The 25,918-nt window shown below is 29.0% G+C and overlaps 2 protein-coding genes across 3 annotated transcripts; both read right to left on the bottom strand.

Annotated features, from left to right (window-relative positions):
• Positions 1-1,310: 1,310 nt before the first annotated feature.
• Positions 1,311-23,869, bottom strand: LOC145837772 (uncharacterized). 2 transcript variants are annotated; one of them, XM_082945215.1, is made up of 7 exons: positions 23,782-23,869; positions 7,476-7,642; positions 6,669-6,811; positions 6,043-6,132; positions 4,503-4,664; positions 3,216-3,458; positions 1,311-2,310 (listed from the first exon to the last, which is right to left on the bottom strand). In XM_082945215.1, the coding sequence occupies exons 2-7, from the start codon at positions 7,627-7,629 to the stop codon at positions 1,549-1,551; spliced, it is 1,554 nt and encodes a 517-aa protein (XP_082801341.1). In that variant the 5' UTR covers positions 7,630-7,642; positions 23,782-23,869; the 3' UTR covers positions 1,311-1,548. The 2 variants fall into 2 exon arrangements, with proteins under 2 accessions (XP_082801341.1, XP_082801340.1); XM_082945214.1 differs by lacking the exon at positions 23,782-23,869 and having other exon boundaries at positions 7,476-7,692.
• LOC145837773 (actin-like protein 6B) lies at positions 8,097-9,360 on the bottom strand. Its single transcript, XM_082945216.1, has one exon. The coding sequence runs from the start codon at positions 9,348-9,350 to the stop codon at positions 8,097-8,099; it is 1,254 nt and encodes a 417-aa protein (XP_082801342.1). The 5' UTR covers positions 9,351-9,360.
• Positions 23,870-25,918: the final 2,049 nt, after the last annotated feature.

Raw genomic sequence — 25,918 nt, 5'->3', positions numbered from 1 at the left:
AGTCATCAGGTAAAGCTGGAAAGACGACCTTTGGTTAGTAATTTAAGAAAAGCTTAATATGTCAACTTTTACTTAAGCTAAAAGGAATAATTAAATGTCCTATTATTCTAGAAATAATCATATTTAGAATTAACTGGGCAAAATATCACGAAACTTGATAAAAGTAATTAATATTACACAAAATATTACTATACCTCACATAACATTTAAACCAAAACAGTTTTAGTTTCTGAATTTTTCATATTTTAGCAGTGCTTTTTTTTTTATTACTGCATTTGAATTGATAAAAATATTCCGAAACGAACTGCTTCAATCATGTAAGCTACCCAAGCATGTGATGTCAAGTCGCTTAAATTTTCAGACATATTTATTTTTACAATGCAAACATAAAACTACTTTAAGTTGCATTTTAACAAAAAAATACATTTGAGCCAGTTGACCAGGACAAGTTTTATGAATAACAGTTTTACGATTACCAACAAACGGTTATGAAATTAGATCACTTATATTATCCTAATGTATCAACTTATTTATGTATTTAAGTTTTAAATACACAAACACTAATTAAATATTACCTTACTTTTACTTTTAACCACAAAAACTAATTTTAAAGTGCTAGTGTGCGTTAAAAATATTTAGTAAGAAACACAAAACAAAAAATAGTTTATTACCAAAAATGAGATAGAAATCACCAAAATGATTGGAAATTGAAAAAAATAGCTCACAGATAGTAAAAAGAATAATATATTTAAATCAGAATCTTAAGTCGCAAAAAAAATTGTCAAAGCTAATACTAAATAAAATATTCAGGAAATGGCATCCTAAGTCACCGTAGGAAAAAGTATTTATGATTCGGGAAAAATTAAAAACAAAAAAATGTATGTACACTTGCACATAAAAGACGTATTGCTAAACATCAATGTAAATATACTAGAGTAAAATTTTTTTGATAGTCAAGTAAATTTAATGCGGAAGCAGTTTTACACGAAAACCAAAACACCAAATTGCATTTGAGTAAAATAAAAACAACGACTCTCAAGATGTGGAAATGTTCCAACAAAGTACTTCATTTTGAAAAGTATAGACATGTCAAGTGTAAGCGTAAATCAATTCAAAAACTAGCAACAAAACTTAATTCAAGACAAAAAAAAGTTAGCTGACAGTGATCACGCTGAAAAACTAAAAACATTATAATAAATACATTATTTAAGGTAAAACTAAATGCATTATATAGAGCTTGCAAAAGTTTTAAAAATATTTCAGAAAAAACATTATATAATATAAAACTAAATGCATTAGATAGAGCTTACAAAATTTTTGAACACATTAAAAAAAAAACATTATTTAAGATAAAACTAAATGCATTATGCAAAGCCGGTGGGTACAGTTTGCTTGAAACAAAACACATACAGACACTTCCAAGCGAAATTTAACGGCATGATTCGAAAAACAAACAACACACGCACACAGAACTGAAAACTCAGTGAAGCTGACTTTCTGTCTGAAAAGTCGCGTGAACGAGCGTGAAAACGTTTGCAGATGTCATTTTCATGAAACCCAACTTAACATGTAATTTTCCCCGGTGGCGAAGTTGGCGTCGTTTTCTGGGCAAAGCGCCGAACAGAACCGATGTTCGTCCGGGTACGCAGACAAGAACGGGTCTTGGCGCTCGGGAACGAAATTTTTCGCGTCGTCTTTTGTTTTGTAAGCGTCGTTCTTTGCATAGGTGCTCACAATCTCAAACTGCTGCAAGTCACGTTCATCTTGGGTTTGAAGCCTCAGTTTCTTAGCAACGGGCGGTTGCATGGCAACAATGTCAGCGAACGAGGTTGGTTTTCTCTTGTTGGGCTGAAGAGCTGCCTGAATTGGCAGCGGTTGCAGCTTTGAAAATTTTTCCTGAAAAGCATGGGATTCAGGTGCGTACACTGAGGATAAACCGTCAAGGTAAATTTGAGATGCGTCGAAAGTCGGTTGTTGGTCCAAGAATACTACTTCGTGCGGTTTGGGAAATGGATCAGTTTGATTATGATAGAGCTCACACTGATCAAGATCGACTATCTCGTTTTCATTAGACTCGACCTCGACTATTTCGTGCATCATTTTGACATTCACAACTTGGCTGACAACTTTTTGCTGGCAAAAGCGGGCATTTTCGTTAACAACTTGATGGCGTTTGAATAGACCTTTGCTTGGCTGCGGAAGAACTTTTTCCTGAACCCAGTTTCCCTTCTGCAGTCTCCTCGCCTCGTCCAAGCTGTCTGCTTCCACTTCTACGGTCAATGGAGCATTCTTGTGCTTGTACTTGATCACCTGTGTGAAAATACAACTGATTCACAAACTGCGCACATTTTACTACAAATTAGTTATTTATTTTTACTTCAATGTCACTATGCCCTCATCCTTTATTTCAACGCCCGATATATTTATACCTTAAACATATTATCAAATATTCCTAATTTTAGAACCCATAGCCTTGAACCCATAAATGCTATTTCTTATAGACTTAAAAGTCTTAATTTTAACTGTTGCCCTTTGTAACTTTATTTTTTCATCCACAACAACCTACGGTGGTCTTCAAACCCTTACTTTTTTAAACTTTATCTAAAACGACAGCCTGTGCAAATATAGCTTGTTCTCATTATATTAATTATAATATATTCAATAAAAATAAAATTTAATTTTCCTCCAAGTACTCAGTTTAAAGCTAGAAATAATTAAAGAGGTGAGTAGTTAAGCGGGAGGTTACTGCACTTACTCAAGCTCATACTACAAAATAACATCCTAAATTGTTAATTATGCATACTAAATTGTCTTTATTTGAAACAAATATTCAAATGTTTAGCTAGCCAAAACCTTAGAACTTAGCCTGAATATTAATCAATGTTAGTTGTAATCCCGACTTCTAGTAAAAACTCTCATAGATTTTACTAACTCACAAAATACAACAAACACAATTTCAAAAGTTATCTGAAAACTTAAAATTAAAAAGGATTGCCAAACTTTTTTTGAGAAACTTTTTCTGAAACGTCTATTTCTAGTTAAAAGCTAATTTTAAGGTTAAAAACTGTGCCAAGTAGTATAACAACATTGAAAATATACTGTGAAGCTACTTTAAATGTAATTTGTCAAAAAATGTTTGATGATGACAAAAAATTATCTACATGATAAATTTTTCGTGTAAAACTAAATACTTAAAACTCAAATCTAAATGCAACCTCGCTGAAGTGATACGACGCGGGCAAGTACTCGTGCAGCAGAAAGTCCCTGACGTCGTTGGCGCTGATCTTGCTAGCATGCTTCTTCCCCGCCACTCTCTTGTTCCTCAGCAGCCCGTTGATCGCCGCCTGTAGTCTGTTCAGCGTGCTGCCCGATTTCTCGTACGCTTCCACTCCAAGCTCGTCGCACACGCGGTGCATTATGCCGCGCGCGTGGTCGTCGTAATTCACGTTGGACTTGTTCTGTCATATGTGTGGTTTTGTTGGATTAGAATATTACTGGTTGTTAAAACAGATCGCTGAATATTTTCGGCAAACTTTTTCCGGGTTTTCGAACTTTTTTTTAGGTTTTCAAAATTTCTTCCAGGTTTTCGAAATTTCTTTTAGGTTTTCAAAATTTCTTCCAGGTTTTCAAAATTTCTTCTAGGTTTTCAAAATTTCTTCCAAGTTTTAAAAATTACACGTTTTAAGGTCTACTTTTAGTTTAAAATTATGATCCAGTTAAAAAACTGTGTTAAACAGCATGAAGACATTGAAAAGATATTTTAAAACTTCATTAAATGTTTTTTATAATAAAAATAATTTTTGATGATTACAAAAAATAATTATCTTTACGATAAACTTTTATGTCAAACTGAAATTTTACTACTTAACATGTAAAAATTATTTACATTTGTAGGTTTTTTAGTAATTTTTCAAAATTCAAGGATTTTTTTTATTTTCTCAAATTCCAGGTTTTTTAGACTAAATTGTCAAATTCCAGGTTTTTTGGCAACCCTAACAAAATCATACTAAAAATATATAATACAAAATATAAGCAAGCTGCTTTCAGAGTTCAATGCTTACATCGTAAGCTTTAATTCAGCCAAAAATAATTAAATTGTCTTTGCGGCTGAATGTAAACAAAAACGGTGAAATTGGATAACATTTATATTCAATGTAAGTTATTATGATTAATTAACGAATTCTGACTTAATTCAACTTCTGCCAAATGGGCTACTTAAATGAAAATGAGTTTGAGAAACCCTGACGACAAAACAATTTTATCTATACGATAAATTTATTGTGTCATATTGAAATTTTACTACTTATGTAAAAAAATTTTTATACGTCCAGGTTTTTCCAGGATTATTTAGTGATTTTCCAGGTTATTTTCAAATTTTCTTAAATTTCAGATTTTTTGCGTTGTAATGCGTTCAACTACAAATGAAACAACTCACTCTGACTGAAACCCTGACTTAATGTAAAGCGTCCAACATGTAACTGAAAACAAATGAAACAACTAACCACGCCGATCTGATGGTTCTTGTGCGAACCCGCGCAAGGAAAATCGACGACCCACTGTTCGACGCCGCACTGCTTCATCAATTCTATTCCTTTCGAGGGAAACATTTCCTTTCTCAGCTTGGCGGACATCTGCTCGCGGTGGTACTTCGTGTCCTCTTCCACCTGTGTTACGTCATAATCGTTTAACGTATCACGTTATGATTGTGTTACGTATTACGTCATAGTTAAATTTTGATCATTATTTCATGATTATACAGGATGGATACTCTTAAAAGCCAAAGAGTGCTCAGGGCAACAGCGAATGAGTGTAGATTATTATTTTTAGCATTTCTGGAAGATATTTATCTTGTGTTGAAATTTTTACAAATTCATTATTCTAAGTTTTATAATCTGTAAATGCCCGGAATCGAAACGGGTCAGCTTTGCGCAGAGTCGCTTTTGCTTGGAGTAAATTTTGCACGAGTGAAAGATTTGCACGGTAATAGTAAGCGTTTACTGACCAAGAGTGAGGGTAAGAAGTAACAGTGTAGTAAAAAAGTTTAAAATATAGTTATACAGAAAGCAATACCAATTGGCAAGGGGTGACAGTAATAGAAAAAAATAGAAAATATTTTTTTATATAAAAGAAAACAAATAAAGAAAATAAAATCTAAAATAATAAACTATTAAAAGACCCGCTTAAAAGCGTACCTTTGTGCATTTTTGAGACCTACCCACCAGGGATAAACTGTTGCATTTACACCGTAACAATAGCTAGCTTTAAACTTAATTGAACTTGAATAACTGATTAATTAGAAGTCTTGAGCAAAACATCGTTTGTATTATCACGTTACCATGAACTTTTATTCAATATTTTGCTAGAATAAACACTAAAAATAAGCTTTTTCTTGATAAAGTACGCACCTTATGATCTTTAAGTTAAAACTTTTTTCAAATAAAACACAAGTAAATAGTATAGAATTGATTTTACATGAAAAATAATAACATTTTCGAATGTCCTGTACAGTACATACATATTCTACGTCTTTAAAGTTATTATAAGGCTTGTCTTTTTTATAAAGTTTAGAACTAGCGTTATTTAGCAAATAATGGACAGGACCTTATTTTCAGCTATTTTTATGTACATGCAGCTAATCAATACAGCTAGATCATGATAAAAAAAGCGTATATAGTATATAAAAACTATAAAATCAAATAAAAGAATATCATTAGATCATGAAATTTTTAGAAATACCATATCAACTTATTCTCTTTCATTCAAAATTAACTTAAATGTGATTAGATAAAAAATTCTTAATTAAAGTTGTGTTAGTCAACATTTCTTTAGTATCAACCTCAAGAAGTCACAAGTGTATCTCAGGCTGAAAATAATTTTTGAGATGTGGTCTTCAGGTTAAGTTTATTTATATAATAGCGTATATTGGTGTTTTATAGACTTATCAAACATTTTGCCGCTGTTAAACAATTACGTTAAGATTTTCTGCAAACAGAAATAATTATATAGATCTATAAACTATTTTTTATATTTTTTCAAACATACCTTATACTGAGGAAACTTGATTATGCGGCGAATGATGATTTTTGCCGGGCATGGCTTCTGTTTGGTTCTTCCGTTCTGCATCGCTTTCTCCTGTTATAACAACAATGATGTGAATATACAAACTTTTTAAAAAGTGCAACGTATTGAACTGAGAACAATTGTTTATTAGATTAATATAAAATTTCCAATCACAAAGCTATACAAAAAAGACAAGCGAAAACAAACTTTAGCCGGTTACGACAAATTTATCTCCACAGTACTCACAAACTTATTATTGAAAACTTTACCAAACAGTTTTTGTCTCAATAGTCAATTTATGTCATAAAAATTTATCTCAGCAACATTAGGGGCATAGGGGGTCCATCTTTTTTTTTAATACTAAAATTAACATTGGCTGGCTTTTATATAAAAGCTTTGTAAAAACTACAAGCTAGTTTTTAAAGAAGTAAAAAACCTTATTTAACTTTTGAGATATTGTAATTTTTGCAAACAGTTTCCGATACAAACGTATAGAACAAAAGTTTTTTGGAGTCAATTTTCTCGGAAATTTTTAAAATTTATCTTCTCCTTCTAAGCCCCCCTATGCCCTTAATTGGCTTTGCCAGACAAACTTTATAACAAATTACCTTTTTCGGTCTCTTGAAACTCTGCTGGCCGAAATCGCACTCTTTCTCGTTCCTCTCTAACACGATGAACGGTGTCTTGTCGCAATACTTCAAGCTCTTGTTGCTCGCGCTGATCAAATCGAAAAATATCTTCTTGTTTCCAACTGAAAAAAATTTATGAAAAAATTATTTTTTTTTTAATTCAAAAGTGCAAGCTAACAGTTTGTTGATACAGATCCTAGCGAAAGTAAGTTTGCTAGCATGTATAATGAAAACAACTTGCGTAGTACTTTATCTTTTCACAATTTAGTCTTCTTTTATCAAGTTTTAACTAAGCTACAAGTTGCTTTTTACAGATTTTAAACACTCAAAATATTTTTTGAGATACACCCGGTCAAAGTCAAAGACTTAAATAGTATATGATGGTGAGGTAATTATCTCAAAAAACGTAGGAGGTATATTTTTAGTGAAATAGTCTTCTTTCGCCTTTATAGTTTGCGCCTCCCATAGGAGCCTAATGTAGTCTCCGACTTTGACCGGCTATATCTCAAAAATTATTTTGAATTATTTAATTGTAAAAAGCAACTTGTAGCTTAGTTATCATTCTTTATTATTCTTATCTATGTTTATTACACTAATAAACAATAATTAATAATATCTCAAAAAATTTACAAATGTTCCAACTCACTCTGTTTGTTTTGTATTCTGACACTAATAAACACTATAAAAAAATATAAAAGTGATAACTCACTCTGCTTGTTTTGTATCCTGACACTAATAAACACTAACTAATAATATCTTTAAAAATTCACAAAAGTTCCAACTCACTCTGCTTGTTTTGTATCCTGACGCTGATGAACCGCTCGCCGTTCGCCACACCAAACAGCCTGCACGCAGCATCCGCCTCGTCACTGCTGTTGTAAACCCCGCTGCTGTTCGCGTTGAAGTATTCCCGTATCTCGTCGCTTTTGTGCTGCTGCATCGTGTGTTTAGTGCTGTCGAAATACTGCTTTTGTTTACAACAATATTTAATTGTTAAAAACATTTAAAAATCCATCCCAAGTACTAAACAGACTATTTTACAACAAAAATAAAACTTTCATCAAGGGACAGCAAATAACATTAAAATTGTAGTTTGCAAAATAGTTTTAAAAGTTAACATAACACATTTTACTAAGTATTTTTTACAATTTCAAAAAAAATCTATGAGCCTCAAAAACATTTTGGTCAAACTATAAATCTAAAAATTAAAAGAAATGAACAAATACATAAAAGAAATATTCATATTCCAATAAAAGCATTATAAAAAAAAATTAAGATACATTTTATATATAAACCACCATTTTTCAAATAGTTCTAATCTTATCTTTGTACAAGTCATTCTACAACATCATTCACTCAAAAACTGTCAAAAAAATCAGAAAATGTTGTTTTACATTTTCAATCAAGTTAGGGGCACTTTTTGTCGACTATGGAGCTTCCATGCTCCTCATACTCCATTTTGGACACCCACAGCTGCTGGAAGGTTCCCAGCGAGGCCAGTATGGACCCTCCGATCCACGCAGAGCACTTTCTCTCCATTGACAGCTGGTGGGCGTGCAGCTTCAGCCTTATCGAGGGCGGAACGTTCCTCTGCAGCTCGTACTGAAGCCTTTCGAGGAAGCCCTGCAGCAGGGAGTTGCCTCCAGTGACAAGCACGCTGGAGTACAAGCTGGGCCTCAAGTCCACATCGCACAAGTTGACCGAGCTCTTCACGAGGTGGGAGGTGCCGTTCATGCTGTTGGCGCCCGCTCCCCTCACCAGCGACGTGTTGAACAACTGCTCCACCACCTGCATCCTCTCCACCCCGTACTCTGCGCTCGCCCCGCACGGGAAGTAAAATGGCCTCTTGTGCAGCCCCATACTCAACTCCTGTTCATTCAGCTCCTTGTCGTTCACGTATGGCACCTGCTGCACAAAATCCCTCAGCACATTTTTCACCTGGTAGTTGTGCCACGACTTGCACACCTCAGCCAGATCCGACTTCTTCTCCCAAGGGTTCTCATCGTCCCCCTTCTTCTTCACCATGTAGTGCGGGTTTATCTCCACCCCCAATTTTTCTATCATCTCCCTGCACTGGTCCATGACAAAGTTGCCGGCTAACGGCGACCTGGCAACAGACTTTTGCAGGACGTAGCCCTCATGGACTGCCACGGCGGAAGTGCACATGTGGCCACTGTCCAGCACCATGGCAGTGGACCTGCCTGTGCTATAACAAGAGAGGACAGGGGTCTTGCAGATAAAAAAGGCAGGGACGTTGAATGTCTCAAACATCAGTTCACATTGCTTCTCCCTTTTTGCTCTTTCATTCCAAGCTGGCTCGCTGAACAAGACAGGATGCCTGGAGATGTCTGTTTGCAGGCAACTGTTGAAAGTGTGCTCCATCAAGTTCTCATAGGCCTCCCAGTTCTGAATTACCCCATGCTCGTTCAAGGGCGACTCGATTTCAACTTTTGCCTGGGGGAAGCTAAGCCTGTTTGAACCTGTGATGTACTTTGACTTCTTGGTGTCCTCACTTTCTTCAAAGTTGCTTCTGACGCCCATCATGGTCGGCACGTCGTGTTTGGGTTGCTCCTCTCCAGCAAAACCAGCCCTGACAGAGTTGGTTCCCATGTCAACCACCACCGCTCCCACCTCGTCTCCTCCGTACGCTCCCTGACTCATTTTTTTTTAATATAAGTCTGAAATATACTTTCATGTAAAATAAAATTACAGGTTATAAAACCTTATTTTTACAGTAATTTTTTTAATAAACTCTTATGTTGTCATGACTAATGTGCAATCAGTTGATAGTTTTAAGAAAAATTACCAGCTTGCCAAGAGCTTCAGTACCTTAAACTTATATAAGATTTTTTTATAATGAACTATACAGAAATCAATATGAGTTATCTTCATATACCTGTAGCAGGATTTCCCAAACTTTTTTCACAAGGGCTCTTTGAATAAATTTAAAAATCGATGGCCACCTTCAATATGATTTCTCTAAGATAACCTTTAGACTTTTTTTTTCTTCATCATCAACTCCAGAATATTTAGTGTAAGTTAAAAATTTCCCAACATCTAGTTCCAAAGCTACTTTTAAAAAGGCTTAAGACCTGTTTTTACACTACATAACTAACTCCAGAATATCTTGTGTAAGTTTTAATTTGTGGTTTCATGGCCCCTTTGCAGCTTATTGGCCCTAAGAGAGCACGTAGGAAAATTCTGATCTATAGGCTAAGTACTTTAAACTTTCAAGGTACTCAAAAATATTACAGTTCATAAACTTAGAACACAATTCTAAAACTTCTACTGTTTTTTTTTTATTAACATTACAAGTATTGTTGAAAAAAGTTCTAAATTACAAGAAGACTAAACTTTCAAAGTTGCAACTTTTTGAAGAAAAAAAAAAGCATGAGTGATTATAAACTAGCCTTAATTACATCAAACTAGTCCTACTTATAAGAAATGAAAAGTAGTTAATTTAATCCAAAAACTGAAATAAAAATTACTGATCAAGCTTAGATACAAAAGTAATAACAAAAGGATTTGATAAAACTTTTTTTTAAGTAGGATTTAAAGTCTAAAATTTATAAAAAACATCCAAACTTTCCTCAGTTTTTCAAAAAAATTAATCTAGCCTGAGTTATTATGAGTAACCTTAGTGTGTGGAAATACTGCATAAAAAAATTGTTTTCAAACTAATTACTCATACATTATTACATGTAGAAAAATTTACTTTAAGAGCATAAGTTAATGATTTAAAACCATTTGACTAAATTAAAAACATTTTTCTAAGTCCTTTAGCTTATAAGCAAGCAACAAAGGGTATTGACACAATTTTGTTTTTAAGTCATAAAAAGTAGGTGACATTATTTTAGTCAAAGCAAACCAAAAAGGTACAAACACACAATTTAAGTCCTTAAGTCACAGAAAGTAGGTGACAAAGTTTAAATCAAATAAGTCACAAAGAGTATTGTCCCAGTTTTAGTTCAAAAAGTCAAAGTTGAACTGAAATTTCAAGTACACTAAGTCAAAAAAGAACTGACAAATTTCAAGTCAAAAATTTCAAAACGAAATTGACAAAGTTTAGTCCAAAAAGTCAAAGTAAAATTAACAAAATTTAGTCCACAAAGTCAAAGTAGAACTGACATGACTTAGTCCACAAAGTTAAAGTAGAACTGACAAAATTAGTCCACAAAGCCACAGTAGAACTGAAGTTTAAATAAGTCACAAAAAGTTGAGACCAATTTTAAGTCATAATAAATCATGTTAAATTTCATGTAAGGATCTAAAAAACATAATAGAAAAAGACAATATTTATAAATATCTAAAACAGAAAACACCAGTAAAATGCTGAAATTTTTTAGGAATATGTATCATAGGGGAGATAATTTAGCAGATTTTATATGCATTTAACAACTAATACATATGTCATTGTATGGCTTCTCAGTCTTACTTACCAAAACCTTTATACTAGGATTACTTTTTTGTGGCATTCTTACATTAAAACTTATAAACTAATAAAGTAAAAGAGGCATAAATATAAAACTTTGTTTTACATTTTTTTACGTAATAAAAATATCTTGTTTAACAATTTAAGAAAGCTATTAACCTACAAAATATTTAAAGTTTTTGAGAAAAATAATAGTGGTTGAGTATATCTAAATATCACTTGTTTAAAATTTCATCATTAAGTATCATAAAACTGCAAAAATCCTGTTTAATTTCTATTTAACTTACAATTTAACTTCACCCCACAATCAGTAAACAAACATGTCAATAAAAGCTATCAACTTAAAGCTAACATTTTATCAACTTTAAACATTTATTGATTGTACTTAGTCAGAAAAGCTATATAGCTCAAAAATAAACCAAACTATTTACTCACTAAGCTTTAATCATTTACTTCACAAAAAATATAAATGAAGTAAACAGATTTTTTCTATGTGAATGAAACATTCATTCACAAAAAAAAAGAAAAAAAAAGCCGTTTACTACATAGATAATCTTTTGTCAAACAAATAATGAAAGATTTGTGAGTAAACAGCTTGGTTGGTATTCCATTAGACAGCTTTTTTCTGGTCTATATAGCTTTTCTAATTTAATAAAATGGTTTAACTGCCTGAAATAATAGATTACTGGCATTTGTTTAGAACCCAGATTTACGGCTTACTTGAATTTTCACATAGATATTACTTATTATGCTTATGTTTTTAAATCAAACATAAAATTTAATATGCTTTTGGCAATGACTTTGTTTTATAATGTGAATTAGAATGTAAAGATTTTATTAACAAACTAGTTCCAGTCATTATAGAGCTTTTACTAGTTTACACTTGATTGCTCTAAACTAGACAATTAGCAAATCATAACAACAAGATTTGTAAAAACTTCATTTATGGCTACAAGCCGTTTAGGACGACTAAAGTAAAAAAAAAATTCCAGCAAATATTTCAACAGAAAAAGTTTGTTAAAGGAATTAAAAAACACAGGGTTGTCAAAAGATTTTTGTAAATTTCTTACAGGTTTTTAAGACAAGTTTTCGGACCATTTTTAGTATAAAATTAAACTTAAGGTAAAAAAAACTGTCATATGTAGTAAAAAGCATTGAAAAAATAAATACAAATTTATAACTTTTTTTGTATAGGTCTAAAATGTTTTAATTTAAATTTATTCTTAATTCTTACAAAGGATTTTTTCTATTAATGTAAGGAACATTTCTTGAATATTTGAAGTTAAATGACCAAAAATTAAGGAACTGATAGATATTAAATAAGTTTTTTTTTAGAGAAAATTGTCAACAAAAAATTTTTCCTCTATAAGTTTGTATTGAAAACTTTTTACACAACTGAAGACATCTTAAAAGTTAATAAATATTTTTTATTCTGTGAAAAATATTTTAAAGTATATAATTAGGGCTTTCATATGAGATTTAATGTTAATTTTTGTAAAAAAAAAAATTAGACCTTTTAATTACCAGTTACTTTTACACATTTTCTAAAACTGAAAATTACTTTAGAGATATAGCAGATGTATATGTAAGTCAGGCAGTTCAATGGGTACTTTACAAGAGAAACAAATTTAAATAGTAAAAAAATACAACATTAATAAAATTCTTTCTTTACCTACAGTTATAAAACAATTGTTTTCAAGTTTTCTCATTGTATTAAATTATAAACAAATCCATATTGAAACTTTTTCATCTCTATCTTTTTCTTTTTTGATTTAAGTTGTTTTTTTATTCATAAAGCAATATTTTACATTAATTATTTAAATACTAAAGCATATTTTTTCTATTGTGCAAGAAACATTTTCAGGAAACTTGAAGCATTAAGAATGAAAAAATTAAGAGGTATATCTTTACAGATTTGTTTTTAGTTTGTGTGAAATTTATCTTTGAAAAAATTTCATCCCATGTTTGTATTGGAAAACTTTTATACAACTGATTACATCTCAAAATTTATTTTTAAAACTTATTAATTGTTTGATTTTCTAAAAAAATATACTAGGGTTTTACTTCAAGCTTTGAAATGGGGTTTGAATTTAATATTAGTTTAAAAAAGTCTAAGAACCGTGTGTCCTTGATATACTTTTATAAAACTCTATTTTGTGCTCAAGTTCATTAAATTATTTTTTATTTTGTAGTATAAACACTATTAGAGCTAAACATTTATTAACTACAGTACCATTTTATAGTTTAAGTAAAATATGAAAATGTCATTTCAATGTATTGTCATTTAACTTTTTATTAGTACATCTAAAATTGATTTGTGAACTGAACCACTTTAACTTAAATTTTGGTAAAAATCATAATGACATAAAACAAAAATTGCAATGTAAAGTTCATTGCTAAACTAAAATCAATTGTAATTTAGTCCTTATAATTGGATTTAGAAGGTCTAAAATGCAACAATTCTAATACTCTTAAAAACTTTTTACCGGTAAAAAAAAAGCTAGTAAGAATGAAATATTAAAATAGTTTTTGAGTAAAAAAATAATTTAATATTGTTGTTATAAAATTTTAATTGTGATTCATGCTGCAGTTTGCCAACCCCTGTGCATTTTTTACAAGCATTAAAAATTGGTTTTGTATAAAAGCTTTGAAGTACAAATTATCAGACTTTTTTGATAGCATACATTTTAAATAACTTTTGATATACACAGGGTTCTCAAGGGCTTTTTGTAAACTTCTTCCAGGTTTTTTAAAAACAAGTAGTTTAGTCAATTTTTATTATAAAATAAAACTAAATGTAAAATGCCACCTTAAATAGATTAACAACATTGAAAAGATACCAAGAGTTTTTTTGTACACCAGGTCCTTAGACGGAACTTTTTGAGAATTTTGTTTTATTGTTCATTAAACAATATACAAGTACTGTAAAGCTACTTAAAATTTGTTTTAGCAAAAAAAGGTACAAAAAACTATGTTTATAATAATTTTTTTGTTTCTGATCTACATTTTGTTACTTTTCATGGTTTTTTAGGATTTTAAGTTATTTAGTTACAAAATTCTAGGCTTTTTTTCAATATTTCTAATATTCCAGGTTTTTTTTTCTGTCAAAGTTGTAAAAATTTTTCAAGGTTTTTTCAGAATTCCAAGCTTTTTGGCAACCCTGTATATAGATAACTACTAAAAAAGTCTGCAATACAAAAATACAAACGACAATATTTTTATTGTCTTTTTTTTTTTTTTGAATGCTTTAAAACTAACTAAATACAGGGATGCCACTGATTTTTGGCATTTAATCTTGAGGTTTTCAAATTTTTTTTTAGGTTTTTAAAAGTTTTTCAAGCCTAATTGTCAAATTCCAGGTTTTTCCAGGATTCCAAATTTTGTAGCAACCCTGTAAAAATGTTTTATTTTTTAATTTAAAGACTTCAAGTTTTAAGCAAACATTTCTTTAATACTTGTGTAAAGGTGACCACTGTATTTATTAGCATCTTCCAGTTTTTTAATTTTATAAGTTTTTAAAAGTATAATTTTCCTTATTTCAGGGTTGCCATTTGTTTATTCCAAATTTCTTTCCTGGTTTTCCTAGCTTCTTCAAGGTTTTCTTAATTTCTTCTAGGTTTTTCAAAAGCAAATCTTTTTTTGATAACTTTTAGTAGTAAGTTATTATCTAGTTAAAGAACTGCTGTTTTATTTTTTCTGCTATTTAATTTATCATTAAATTTTGCTCCTAACTTGATTGATTTTATATTAATCATTTTTAAATAGTAAAATAGCAAGTGAAACTGCTATTTTATTAAAATATATATGTATTGTAACTAATCTAAATAATAGTCTTCAAGCTTTATAAAACTTTTTTTTTAATTTTAAGAAAAAAATTAATTTGCCTGATGTATATAAAACTCATCTTGTGCTAAAATAGAAGAATGACAACATACAAAATGTGCATTGTTTAGTTTACTATATTTTTTGTTAAATTGTTATTGTTTCCATAACAGAGAAGTTAGCTAAAACTACAGATTTATAAGTCATGAAAACTAAGTACTTTAATTTTATCTATTTTATAGAAATTAAGAAAAAACTCAAACTTAAAAAACTCCAGGTTTTTCCAGGTAAAGTAGCAAACCTGTTGTTTCTTTTAAGAAAATTAAACTGAAGATTAAAAATGTGTGAAAACTATTAAAAGTTCAACACTTATTTTTACAAAAATTAACTTTGGCTTTTATATGAAAGCTTTAAGTACATACTACAAGCCAGTTTTTATAGAATTCAAAAGTATCATTTAACTTTTTTATTATTTTATATTTTGTAAAAAGTTTTCAATAAAAACGTATGGAACGCAACGTTTTTGAGGTCAAATTTCTCAGAAATTTTAAATTTCACTAAAAATTTATTTTCTCCTTCATTTTTTAAGCAATCTTCTTCAAAATTTCAGGAAATGCTCCTTATATTGTGAGAGAAAAATGCTACTTATGAATTTTAATAATTTAAAATAAAAATTTTATAACAAAATTTAAAAAAAAGTCTTTTTTTTTTAAAGGTATTTTTACATGAATATTTTAAAACCCAAAGTAACGTTTTTTTTTGTTTTTGTATAAAGATTAGACTGTGAAAGTTTGAAGAAGATTGCTTGAAAAATGTAGGATGAGATAGATTTTAAATATAATAGCTTTTTTTGCTGTTTTAGTATTCCGTTCCCATAAGGAACCCATTATGTAGCCCAACTTTGACCAGTCATATCTCAAAAAATAATTTGAATTTTTTTAATGGTAAAAAGCAACTTGAAACTTATTAAAAAGTCTATAAAATAAGATCAACCTGTAAAACATATGGCCTACCCCCCTATGGCCTTAAATTTGTTTCATAAACTTATGAATAAAATTCTAAACAACTTTTTTATGTGTTTATTATTTAATCTAAAACTGTTTTTTACGTTTAAAACTGTGTAAAATTATAGGTTGATTATGATTTTAGTTGAAAAAAACAAGTTTTTTGGAAATGATGTGTGAATGGCCAGGCCACCCTGTTTAAAAAACAAAGTTTTAACATTTTGAAAACATCTAAGAAAATTGAGATTTTAGACAAAAAAAAATCTTTAATGTTTTTTTTTATTTAAAGTTTACAAACTTTTAAGATATAAATACTAGTTATGACTTTATTGTAATATTAGAAGATAGGAAGCAATAAAGTAATAAATATGTTTATAGTGAAATAGACTTCTTTCACTTTTTAGTTTGAACCTTTTATAAAGAACATACTGAACTCACTAACTTAGATCACTTATACCTTAAATGATACTTAATTGGATTTTTGTTAAAAGGGGTGAAAAGTTTTTAACAGCTAAAATAAAACTTTATAATATAAAACCAACTTATTACAAACAAGGTATGAGACACCCACAATTTAGTCATCAAAATAGAAACAAAATAAAAACTTTTGTTATTTTTATTATTGATCATATTGAACATTAATGCAAGACTTAAGATTTTTCTATTGTTGGTTCTATATTCAAAGGTGAAGTTCCATATTCAACACTATTTAGTTTATTTTGATTTTTTGTAATAATATTGTAATGGTTTGTACAGCTAATCTTATAAACCTCTTAATTTTGGAATATAAGTTTCAAAGTATAAAAACTACTAATGACATCAAAATCAGCTGTTTTAAACAAAATACTTGTATTAACCATATTTTATTGTACACTATTTTATTTACCTTGAATTTTTTATAATATTATTCTAATATTTTGTACAGCTAATCTTTTAAACCTCTTCATTTTGGAATATAAGTTTTAAAATATAAAAACTACTTTTGATTTAAATAAACTAAATAGTGTACATTTAATAATGGTTATTACAAGTATCTTGAAAAGCCAATTATGACGTCAATAGTAGTTTTTTATTATGAAACTTATATTCCAAAATTAAGAGGTCTATTATATTAGTTGTATAAAGTATTACAAGAATATTATTACAAATATCAAAATAAATTAAATAACGTACAATAAGTAATGTTTATTACAAATATTTTGTCTTTACAGCCAATTATAATGTCTATAGTAGTTTATATTTTTTGAAACTTACATTTCAAAATTAAGAGGTTTATATGATTAGCTGTATAAAATATTACAAGAATATTATTACGAAAAATCAAAATAAATTAAATTATGATGAATATGAAACTTTGCTTTTGAATAAATAGCCAACTATAAAACCGTTTATTTAAGTTAATATTTGCCATAGGTTTCTTATCAAACTAATTACATAAAAAAATATATAGGGCTTTAACAATTAAAAAAAAATAGTATAAAAAAACTTGAGCTTTTCTGAGTTAAGTTATTAGCTTGAGAAATACCTTGTAAATACACTACACAACCTTTTATTTTATCGAGAACAGGGTATGGAAAGCAACTTATAGATAATATTAGGCACCATTTTATAAGAAATTAACCATTTTGTTAAACAGTTTTTTAATATTTTTTTACAGTTTCAATAGTTAAACCATAAGTAAAAAAGAACAGTTAAGTAAAAAAATATATATACAGATTTTATTTTGATATACAAATCCATTCATTTTAAATATAATTGGGAATTAAAAGATAAAAATGTAGACTTTAATACAAGTTGAACAACTTTAGTAAGAACAAAAAAAACTTAATTTAAGACAAAGAAAATCTATTTGTACTATGAAAAATTAATTACCTGACCCATTAATATCTAGTTTAATTAACCAAAAAAAACATAAACTATCTTTTAAACAAAAAACAATTGGTGACATTCAATTTGGAATACCCAGTGTTATTGCAGCAAAATAGTAGTATAATTTTGTTGTTAAGATAGTCAAGTTATACAATAAGGTTCCAAAAGGCTAATGACTGGAAGTTCTCTTGGTAGTCTGGTCGTTTGATGAGGGAGATGGAAACAAGCAAGGCTATCTTAGTTTGCTGTGTAAAATATCTAGGAAAATATTCTTAAAAAACAACTTATAATTAACTTGATCGTCTTTATATTAACTATATTTAGATGAGTAAGTATAATTTAGAGTTAGATAGGATAGTAAATATTGATTTTGTATGCAGTGTATGTCAAAAAGATTTTAAATCTCCAAAAACTGATTTTTTTTGTTGTGATAATTGTGAAAGATGGTTCCATTTAAGGGCATAGGGAGGATAAGTGGGTAAAACACTTTTTTCACAACTTGATCTTATTTCAAGTTTTTACTAAGCTACAAGATGCTTTTTACAGATTTTTAAAATTCAAAATAATTGTTGAGATATAGCCGGTCAGAGTCTAAGGCAACAATAGGTTTCATGAGATAAAAGTTCAGGAACTGTTCCTATTTAGAAAATTATATCAGAAAAAATCTTATAAAAATCAAAAAATAATAATTTTTTTTTGTTTTTTTGTTATAAATTTTTTATTTTTTTGTTATTAAAAGTTTTGTTTGACTGAATTTTCTAAATATTGCAAGAAACATTTCCTGAAAGTTTGAGGTAGTTATCTACAAAAAAGTAGGAGGAGATAGATTTTTAAGGATTTCTAGTTATTTGCAATTTTAGTTTGCGCCTCCCATAAGGACCCTGTTGTTGCCTCAAACTTTGACCAGCTATATCTCAAAAACAGTTTTGATTTTTTTAAGTCTGTAAAAGTCATTTTGTAGCTTAGTAAAAGCTATATAAAATAAGATTAAATTATGAAAAAAAAGTGTTTTACCCCCCCCCTCTCCCCTATGCCCTTGAATTGTTGAGGAATATCTGAACATGAGTTTAGTTTTTATACTAATAACAAAGATCCTTTTTATTGTATAGACTGTGTAAATAACCTAAGACTAGTTTATGTTGGGAGTGGTGATTTCTGCAAATCATGTTTTAAAATTTTTATTAATCTAGATCAGGGGTTGGCAGGTCAAAAAAGGAACATTTTTTATGTGCATTAAAAAACATATTTAAAGATAATTTTTTTCAACAAAAATAATTTAGGCGTTAGATTATCCTTTAAAAATAACACTAAAATTTCATTTTTGTTTTTTCAAGAGTATTAATATATTAAACTAGTTAAAACAAAATTTTAATGCGGCCCGCGGGCCGCAGTTTGCCGATCTAGATTCTAGATGAAGCCTATACCAACAAGGTGATTACAAGTTTTATTGTGATACATGTTTTTCCCTTTCAGAATGTAAATAACTTTGATTATGATTGTTTTTGTGAATCTGTTAAACCTAGTATTTCTGAAATAAACAATGAGAGTTACTTAGATTTGTATAGTGTGAAATTAAAAAAAAATTGTACTAGTACTGTTTTTATTAGTATAAGAAGTTTGAATGAAAATATTTATAAAATTGAGGAATTTTGAGTGTAGTTGAGGAGTTTCTTGATGTGATATGTGTGTGTGAAACATGGCTAACAAATCTGAGACCTTTTGTATGTAAGTTGTATGGACATAATTTTGTAAATAAATTGTCTAATAATAATCTAACTGGTAGTGTTGCATTTTTTGTTAGAGCTTGTCACTCTTATGAGGTTGTAGAAGGTGTGTTTTTTGAAAAGTGTAATGAATACAATATGTGGATCTCTTTTAAATTTGAGATAATATCTTTTATAGTCGATAATGTATATAGACATCTAAGAACTGCATTTAACACTTTTAAAAAAACCTCCTCAACGTTTTAGACCTATAAATGAAAAGAATAAATATCATATAACTGGTGGTGGTATAAATATAAACTTATTAATAGAGATCTGCGTACTTGTGACTATTTGGGTTGTATTTCTAGTGCTGGTGCTTTGCAAGTTGTTGATTTGCCAACTAGGCAGTCTGCTGATTATTCCTCTAGTTCTTTGATTGTTCATGCTTATTTTAGTTTTGAATGTGAAAAGCTAAATGTCAATGTGGTGGATTATGATATATCTGATCATATGCTTGATATCTGTGAAAACAAATGCAATAAGTTTAAAAATGAGTATTGTGATATGAAGTTACTTTTGAGTGTGAAATTGAGAAACATGAGTCAGTGTGCAGAAAGTTGTGAAGATATTAAAAAATGTTGGGATGAGTTTGAGAGTATTTTTAGTGGGACAGTATTTGATCATGCGTTAGTCAAAATATTAAGTAAAAAACAAAAACTAAAAGTTAAACCGTGGATAACAAAAGGTATAGTTATCTCAATTAACTCAATTAATAGTCCCTAGTACTCTTTTTATGAAGCTCAGAATTAGCTCTAAATTGTATAATAAATGTGTTGAGTATGGTGTGTTTCCTGAGTTGCTTAAATTTGATGAGGCAATCCTAATTTATAAATCTGGTAAAAAAAATACATTAATACTATTTCTTTTTTATCCACATTTTCAAAATTTTTTGAGCTTTTAGTGGGTGAGAGATTGAAAAAATTCTTTTTGTTGAATGAGGTACTACATGAGAAACAATAGGGGTTTAGAGAAAATAGTACAACTGGACTAACTGTGAATCAGATTGTTGATGAGTTAATTGAGGCTGGTGAGAAAAAACTAATAAATTGCTCTGTATTTTTGGATTTGGCTAAAGCATTTAACACGGTTAATAATAAAATTTAAATATCAAAACGTAAAAGTTATAACATATAAGGTTCAATGTTATACTTACTAAACAACTATTTAAAAGATAGAAGCCAATCAACTGTCATAAATAATGTTAATGTTGAACAAGAAATTGTAAATGTTGGAATACCACATGGTTCTTGTTTGGGTCCTTTGTTGTTTCTTGTGTATATTAATGATATTTTTCCTCTACTGAGATAAATATGAAATTGTTTGCTGATGATGCCTGCTTAAGCTACCAACATAGTGATCCTTAGTGTTAAAATGAAGTTATTTATAAGGAAATGGTTAAAGTTGATAAATGGTTACGTACTAATAAAATTTTTATTAATTATTCAAAAACAAAATTTTGCTTTTCAATATAACCTCAGAAAAGTGTAAATTTAGTGTTAAGACTAATGGTTTTCTTATTCAGTAGAGTGATAGTATAAAATACTTGAGTGTGGTTTTGGATGATAAGCTGAATTGGAAGAAACAGAGTTCTCTGAAATTAAAGTTGTCTAGGAGTTGTAATGTTTTGTCAAAATTGAGATATTATTTGAACACAATTACACTTGAAATGGTATATTATAGTTTGTTTTATCCGCACATCCAATATTGTATATCTGCTTGGGTGGTGCTGCTGACTGTTACTTAAAACCATTTGTTTGTATGAAAAAGAGAGTAATCGGGTATGTTTGTCATGTGCCTGCCTTGACAACAAAAAACCTGTTTAAAAAAACTGGTGTGCTAAAATTAAATGATGTGTATAAATTGCAAATTTGTAAATTGCAGCGTAATATTATAACAGAATTTGATAAAGAGCACAATAGATTTACACTTGCTCTAGCTTTAATCAATTGCACAACACAAGATTTTCAAAGAAAATAATTTTTTAACCAAAAGACTTAAAACAAAATTGGCCTGAACTGCTTTAGGTATTTGGATTCCAAGTTTTGGCCTAGTGTCCCTGAAACTTTTAAAAACTTAAGAAACAACTGTTTTAAATTTAGATATAAAAATTTTTTGTTAAATAACTACAACAAGGAGTAGATCTAGAGTGCTTCAGCATGTATGTTTTGTTAGTGTTGAAATTTGATTCAAGCTAAATGGGCATCAGATTGTGATGTGTTAGGGGTAGGGAGTACTTGGGTTATGTTTGCTGGACTTGTGAGTACATATGATTTGGATGTATGTGTTTTTGCTTCATTAAGAAGGATCTAAAAAAAGAAATAATGATTTTACAAAAAAGTTGATGCCCAAAAAACTGACTTCAACCCCAAAAATCACATATTTTTTGATTTTTTGACTTAAACTGTAATAAAATTACTTATACATGTCCTAGACTTATAATTTATATCTTAAATGAAAGCTTATAATTATAGGCATAAATTAAAGACATTTCAACTGCTTTTGTTGTATTATGATGTCATTATTACACTAAATCAGGGTTTTCCAAAGTGGGCCAAGTGGCCCCTTAGGGGGCCATGACAGATACTCAGGGGGCCAAGAGCAGCAGCAAAGGGGGAAGAGGGGGGCATGAGCAATAAAGGAGCCACAGAGGGAAACTTACACTAGATATTCTTGAGTTGCAGATGAAGAGCATAAAAAAAGATCTTATGTGTATTTTATGTTAATTTAGAAACTTACACTAGATATTCTCAAGTTGCAGATGAAGAGCAAAAAAAAAGGTCTTTGGTGTTTTTTATCGTAGTTTATGAGTAATCTTGTTGAAGGGGGCCATTGCTTTTTCAATTTCTTTAAAGGGGGCTATTTGCAAAAAAGTTTGGGAAACCCTGCACTAAATAAACAAATTTTCTCTGTAAAATAATACTTTTTTTTATTTACATAAAAAGCAAATTCTTCATCTGTTTTTTTTTTAGTTTTTTGATTTAGAATATAAAATGTGTCGAGTAAGCTAGGCAGAAAGATATTACTGATGTAATGTCATTTTAATTGCATGTTGATATATATATAAAATACTTTTTAAATCATCTCTGTTATTAGAAATTATATTATATTATTGTATTATTTATATATTTTTAGTTATCCATTGACTTATTTTTATTTTATTTTGCAGGACTGAAGATCTCTTAGGGGTGAAACGTTGTTGCCTTAGTGTAAATAAATAAATTTAATATTAACTTTGTCTCCAAAATTAAATTTGTTGAAACCTGTTGTGCCCAAGGAATAGTCCTTGCATATACTTATTAAAAATTATAATTATTGAGAGCATTTTATATAAGTAAATACAATAACAACTAACTGCTATAAGTTTAAAACTAAAAAAGATTTGATAAAAAGCTTTGAAATTAGAGATTTGAAATTAATCATAATTTCTAATAACGGAAAGTGATTTAAAATGTATTTTATATATATATACATATATATGATTTTTCCACACTAGTGGGTTTTATTGTTAGGATATTTGATTGTTAGAGTGTTCTCCAAATGGGGTGTCACCAAGGGCTTGTTTATTTATTTAAAAGACAGTTCTTTTTTTCTTATATAGTTTTTTGTTTAATTATAATTTAATAATAATGGGGCAAGTAAAGTTACACATAATGTAACACATTTGATATTATCCAAGAAAACTTTAATCAATTAAAAGGGTAGAGTTTGAGACTGATGTTTTTTTTTAATATTTTAAATTGCTTAAATCTTAACAATAAAACCATAAAGTGTGGGTAAAAAATTAAGCTCAAATCCTCAAGTGTTCATTAGCACTATAACAAAAATCACACCAACAACCCAACCATGTGATTACTGTCACAAGAGTGAACATAAAGCTGACAAACTTTAGTTTGAAAAATAATCTTTGATTTTGTGTTTTGTTTTTTTTTTTCTTAAATAAGTGACTGGTGATAAGCTTGTCTAACTTCTATAGACTAGTGAACCAACTGTATTACAAACACTTTATTAACATGGTTTATTTAAAATAGATAAAAATAAGTAAGTCTGCTGAGTGCTGATTAAATTTATTAGCATAAGTATCTGTATGAACAAGTTCTAAGCTTATGGAACAAAATTCCTGATATTTTACAATTTTTGTTAAAGCTACACCATGATATACTTGAAATTAAATTATATAAAGGTTATTAAAAACTACTCACTAATAAAAATGAAAGCTTTTTTTTTTCTTCAATGAAGATTTTACATTTTTTCAACTAATTACAGAATAATGATACTAGTTTGAGATTCTTAAGCCATTGTTTTTATTTCACCAAATATCAAAGTTTGCAGCATCAAGCTAAATGCAAAACTGCTGCTTTACCATCATGACCCAGCTTCTACTATGCTCTTACATCTTAACATCTAATTTTTTACTTAAATTATCGATTTAAGTTTAAAATGTATAGCTATGAAAAAATTCAAACAGAGCAAAAAAAATTTCTTCGAATTTTGTCTTAGATTTAGCGATCGTATCAAATAAAAAGTAGGTTTAAATTTCGATAGCTTACATCTTTTGCGGGAGTTAAATTATAGCATTTAAGATATTATATCTAATAAAAAAAGTATTTTAACTTCTTTATTTTAACTCTTCTAAAGTTAAAAAAGTATAGTACATTCTTCTTTTTCCTTATACTTTTAGAAAAAATGTGTCTTAATAACACTTTATCAAAATAATCTAGATTCTAGGGTTTAAGGTTTAAATATATATACTTTTACTAGTTATAAGGCTTGTCCTCAAAGGTACGTTAATAGGTATCAAAGGTACTCTATAACTAAAAGGTTTTTTCGTACAACAAGGTCCTTGGAATAAGCGTTTTGAGATCTTATTTTTAGTCGGTTAATTAACTTTGTATATTAGTAGGTTGGTTTATAACTTTTTGTAAGATTTCAAATGTTTCAAAATGTTGTTCTTCGTTAACAAAACATATTAAACGTCTATCAAAAATTTTGTTAAAATATGTAACATAATTTTACCTTACCGTGTACAAATTTAATGCTATAGTTTGTTAACAATAAAACTTTATTAAATTTTAATCTAACTATGTAGGTTTAGTTTTTTAGCGTACTGGTGTTACAAAACAAAAGCTAGATTAAAGACCAAGCTGTAATTATCTATTTTTATTAACTTTTTAAGTTTTCAACCGTTGAAATAAAAGTATCAATTGTAGTTAAAAAGTTTGTTTAAAGTTTGTAAAAAGTTTGTATAAAAGTCTTTGCCAGTGAAAAAGTTAATTTAAAAATTAAATTTATTTTCGTTAAGACTTAGTACAGAAAAATAAGTTAGTTTTATTCAAGGTTCAGATTAGCTAAACTACACAATAAACTACATTGAATTTAATATTATGACTGGAAAAGTATGGAGTTTCAAAGAAAGTCATTTCAAGTTTTTTAATGTTTAACATATATTTTGATACCATTGGAAACCCTATAATAATTGAATAACATATTTTCTATGTCTAACAACATTAATTAAACTTTTATTTCTATAAATAAATCACTAGAATTCTTAAACATGATCTTTTTTTATTGCTAAAAAATATTTACTGAGAATAATGCAAACGTGGAACAAAATACATTCACAACAAAATATGGAATTCAATCAATAACACCATTGTTAATTTTCAGTCTTACTAAATTTACATGCAAGTTAGTTTTTCTAATCACAAATTTTTTATTGCTGTGTGAATCGTTTGTTTAGAACGACGTGAAAGCTGGAGTGAAATATGTCAACAAGTTACAATATTATTATTTAGCTAAGCTTATTTGAGTACGACAAACTTTATTGCTTAACGAAGATCATCAGGAACAAATTGATCTAAAGCTTTTCTATAGACTTAAGTACATAGCTGTTTTAATACACGTAAATAGATATCGTTTTAAAATACATTTAAACTATTTCAAGCTTTACAAGAGTGGCAGAAGTGACGACATACTGAAATGGAAGCCCTCATCAATGAACAGCATAGATTTCAGGTGGAAATAGTTGAACAATCAGGTATCGGTCTGTTGCCCACATCGCAGGAAAATTTATACGACAGTCACTACGATCTGCTTTTCGCTCAGTTGAAAAAGGCCAGTTGGTTTGGAAGTTTTTTAAGGCTTTGTTTGTTTATAAAAAAAATATTTAATATATTTTTTTTGCTGGCATAGCATACTTAAACAGGTATGTTTAAAAATAGCTGGTTCGGTTCGCAAAGTTTACTAAGAGACTTAAGTAACGTATTTAAATTATATTTTTAGAACAAGAAATGATTGCTGCGATATAACAAAGAGAAAAATGTTAAAACACATAAGTGT

Source organism: Thalia democratica, chromosome 6, assembly GCF_965202585.1.
Source record: "Thalia democratica chromosome 6, ktThaDemo2.hap1.1, whole genome shotgun sequence".
In the NCBI taxonomy this organism is placed as follows: Eukaryota; Metazoa; Chordata; class Thaliacea; order Salpida; family Salpidae; genus Thalia; species Thalia democratica.
The sequence above is the reverse complement of the archived record's forward strand: the minus strand, read 5'-3'. Positions and strand labels throughout refer to the sequence as shown.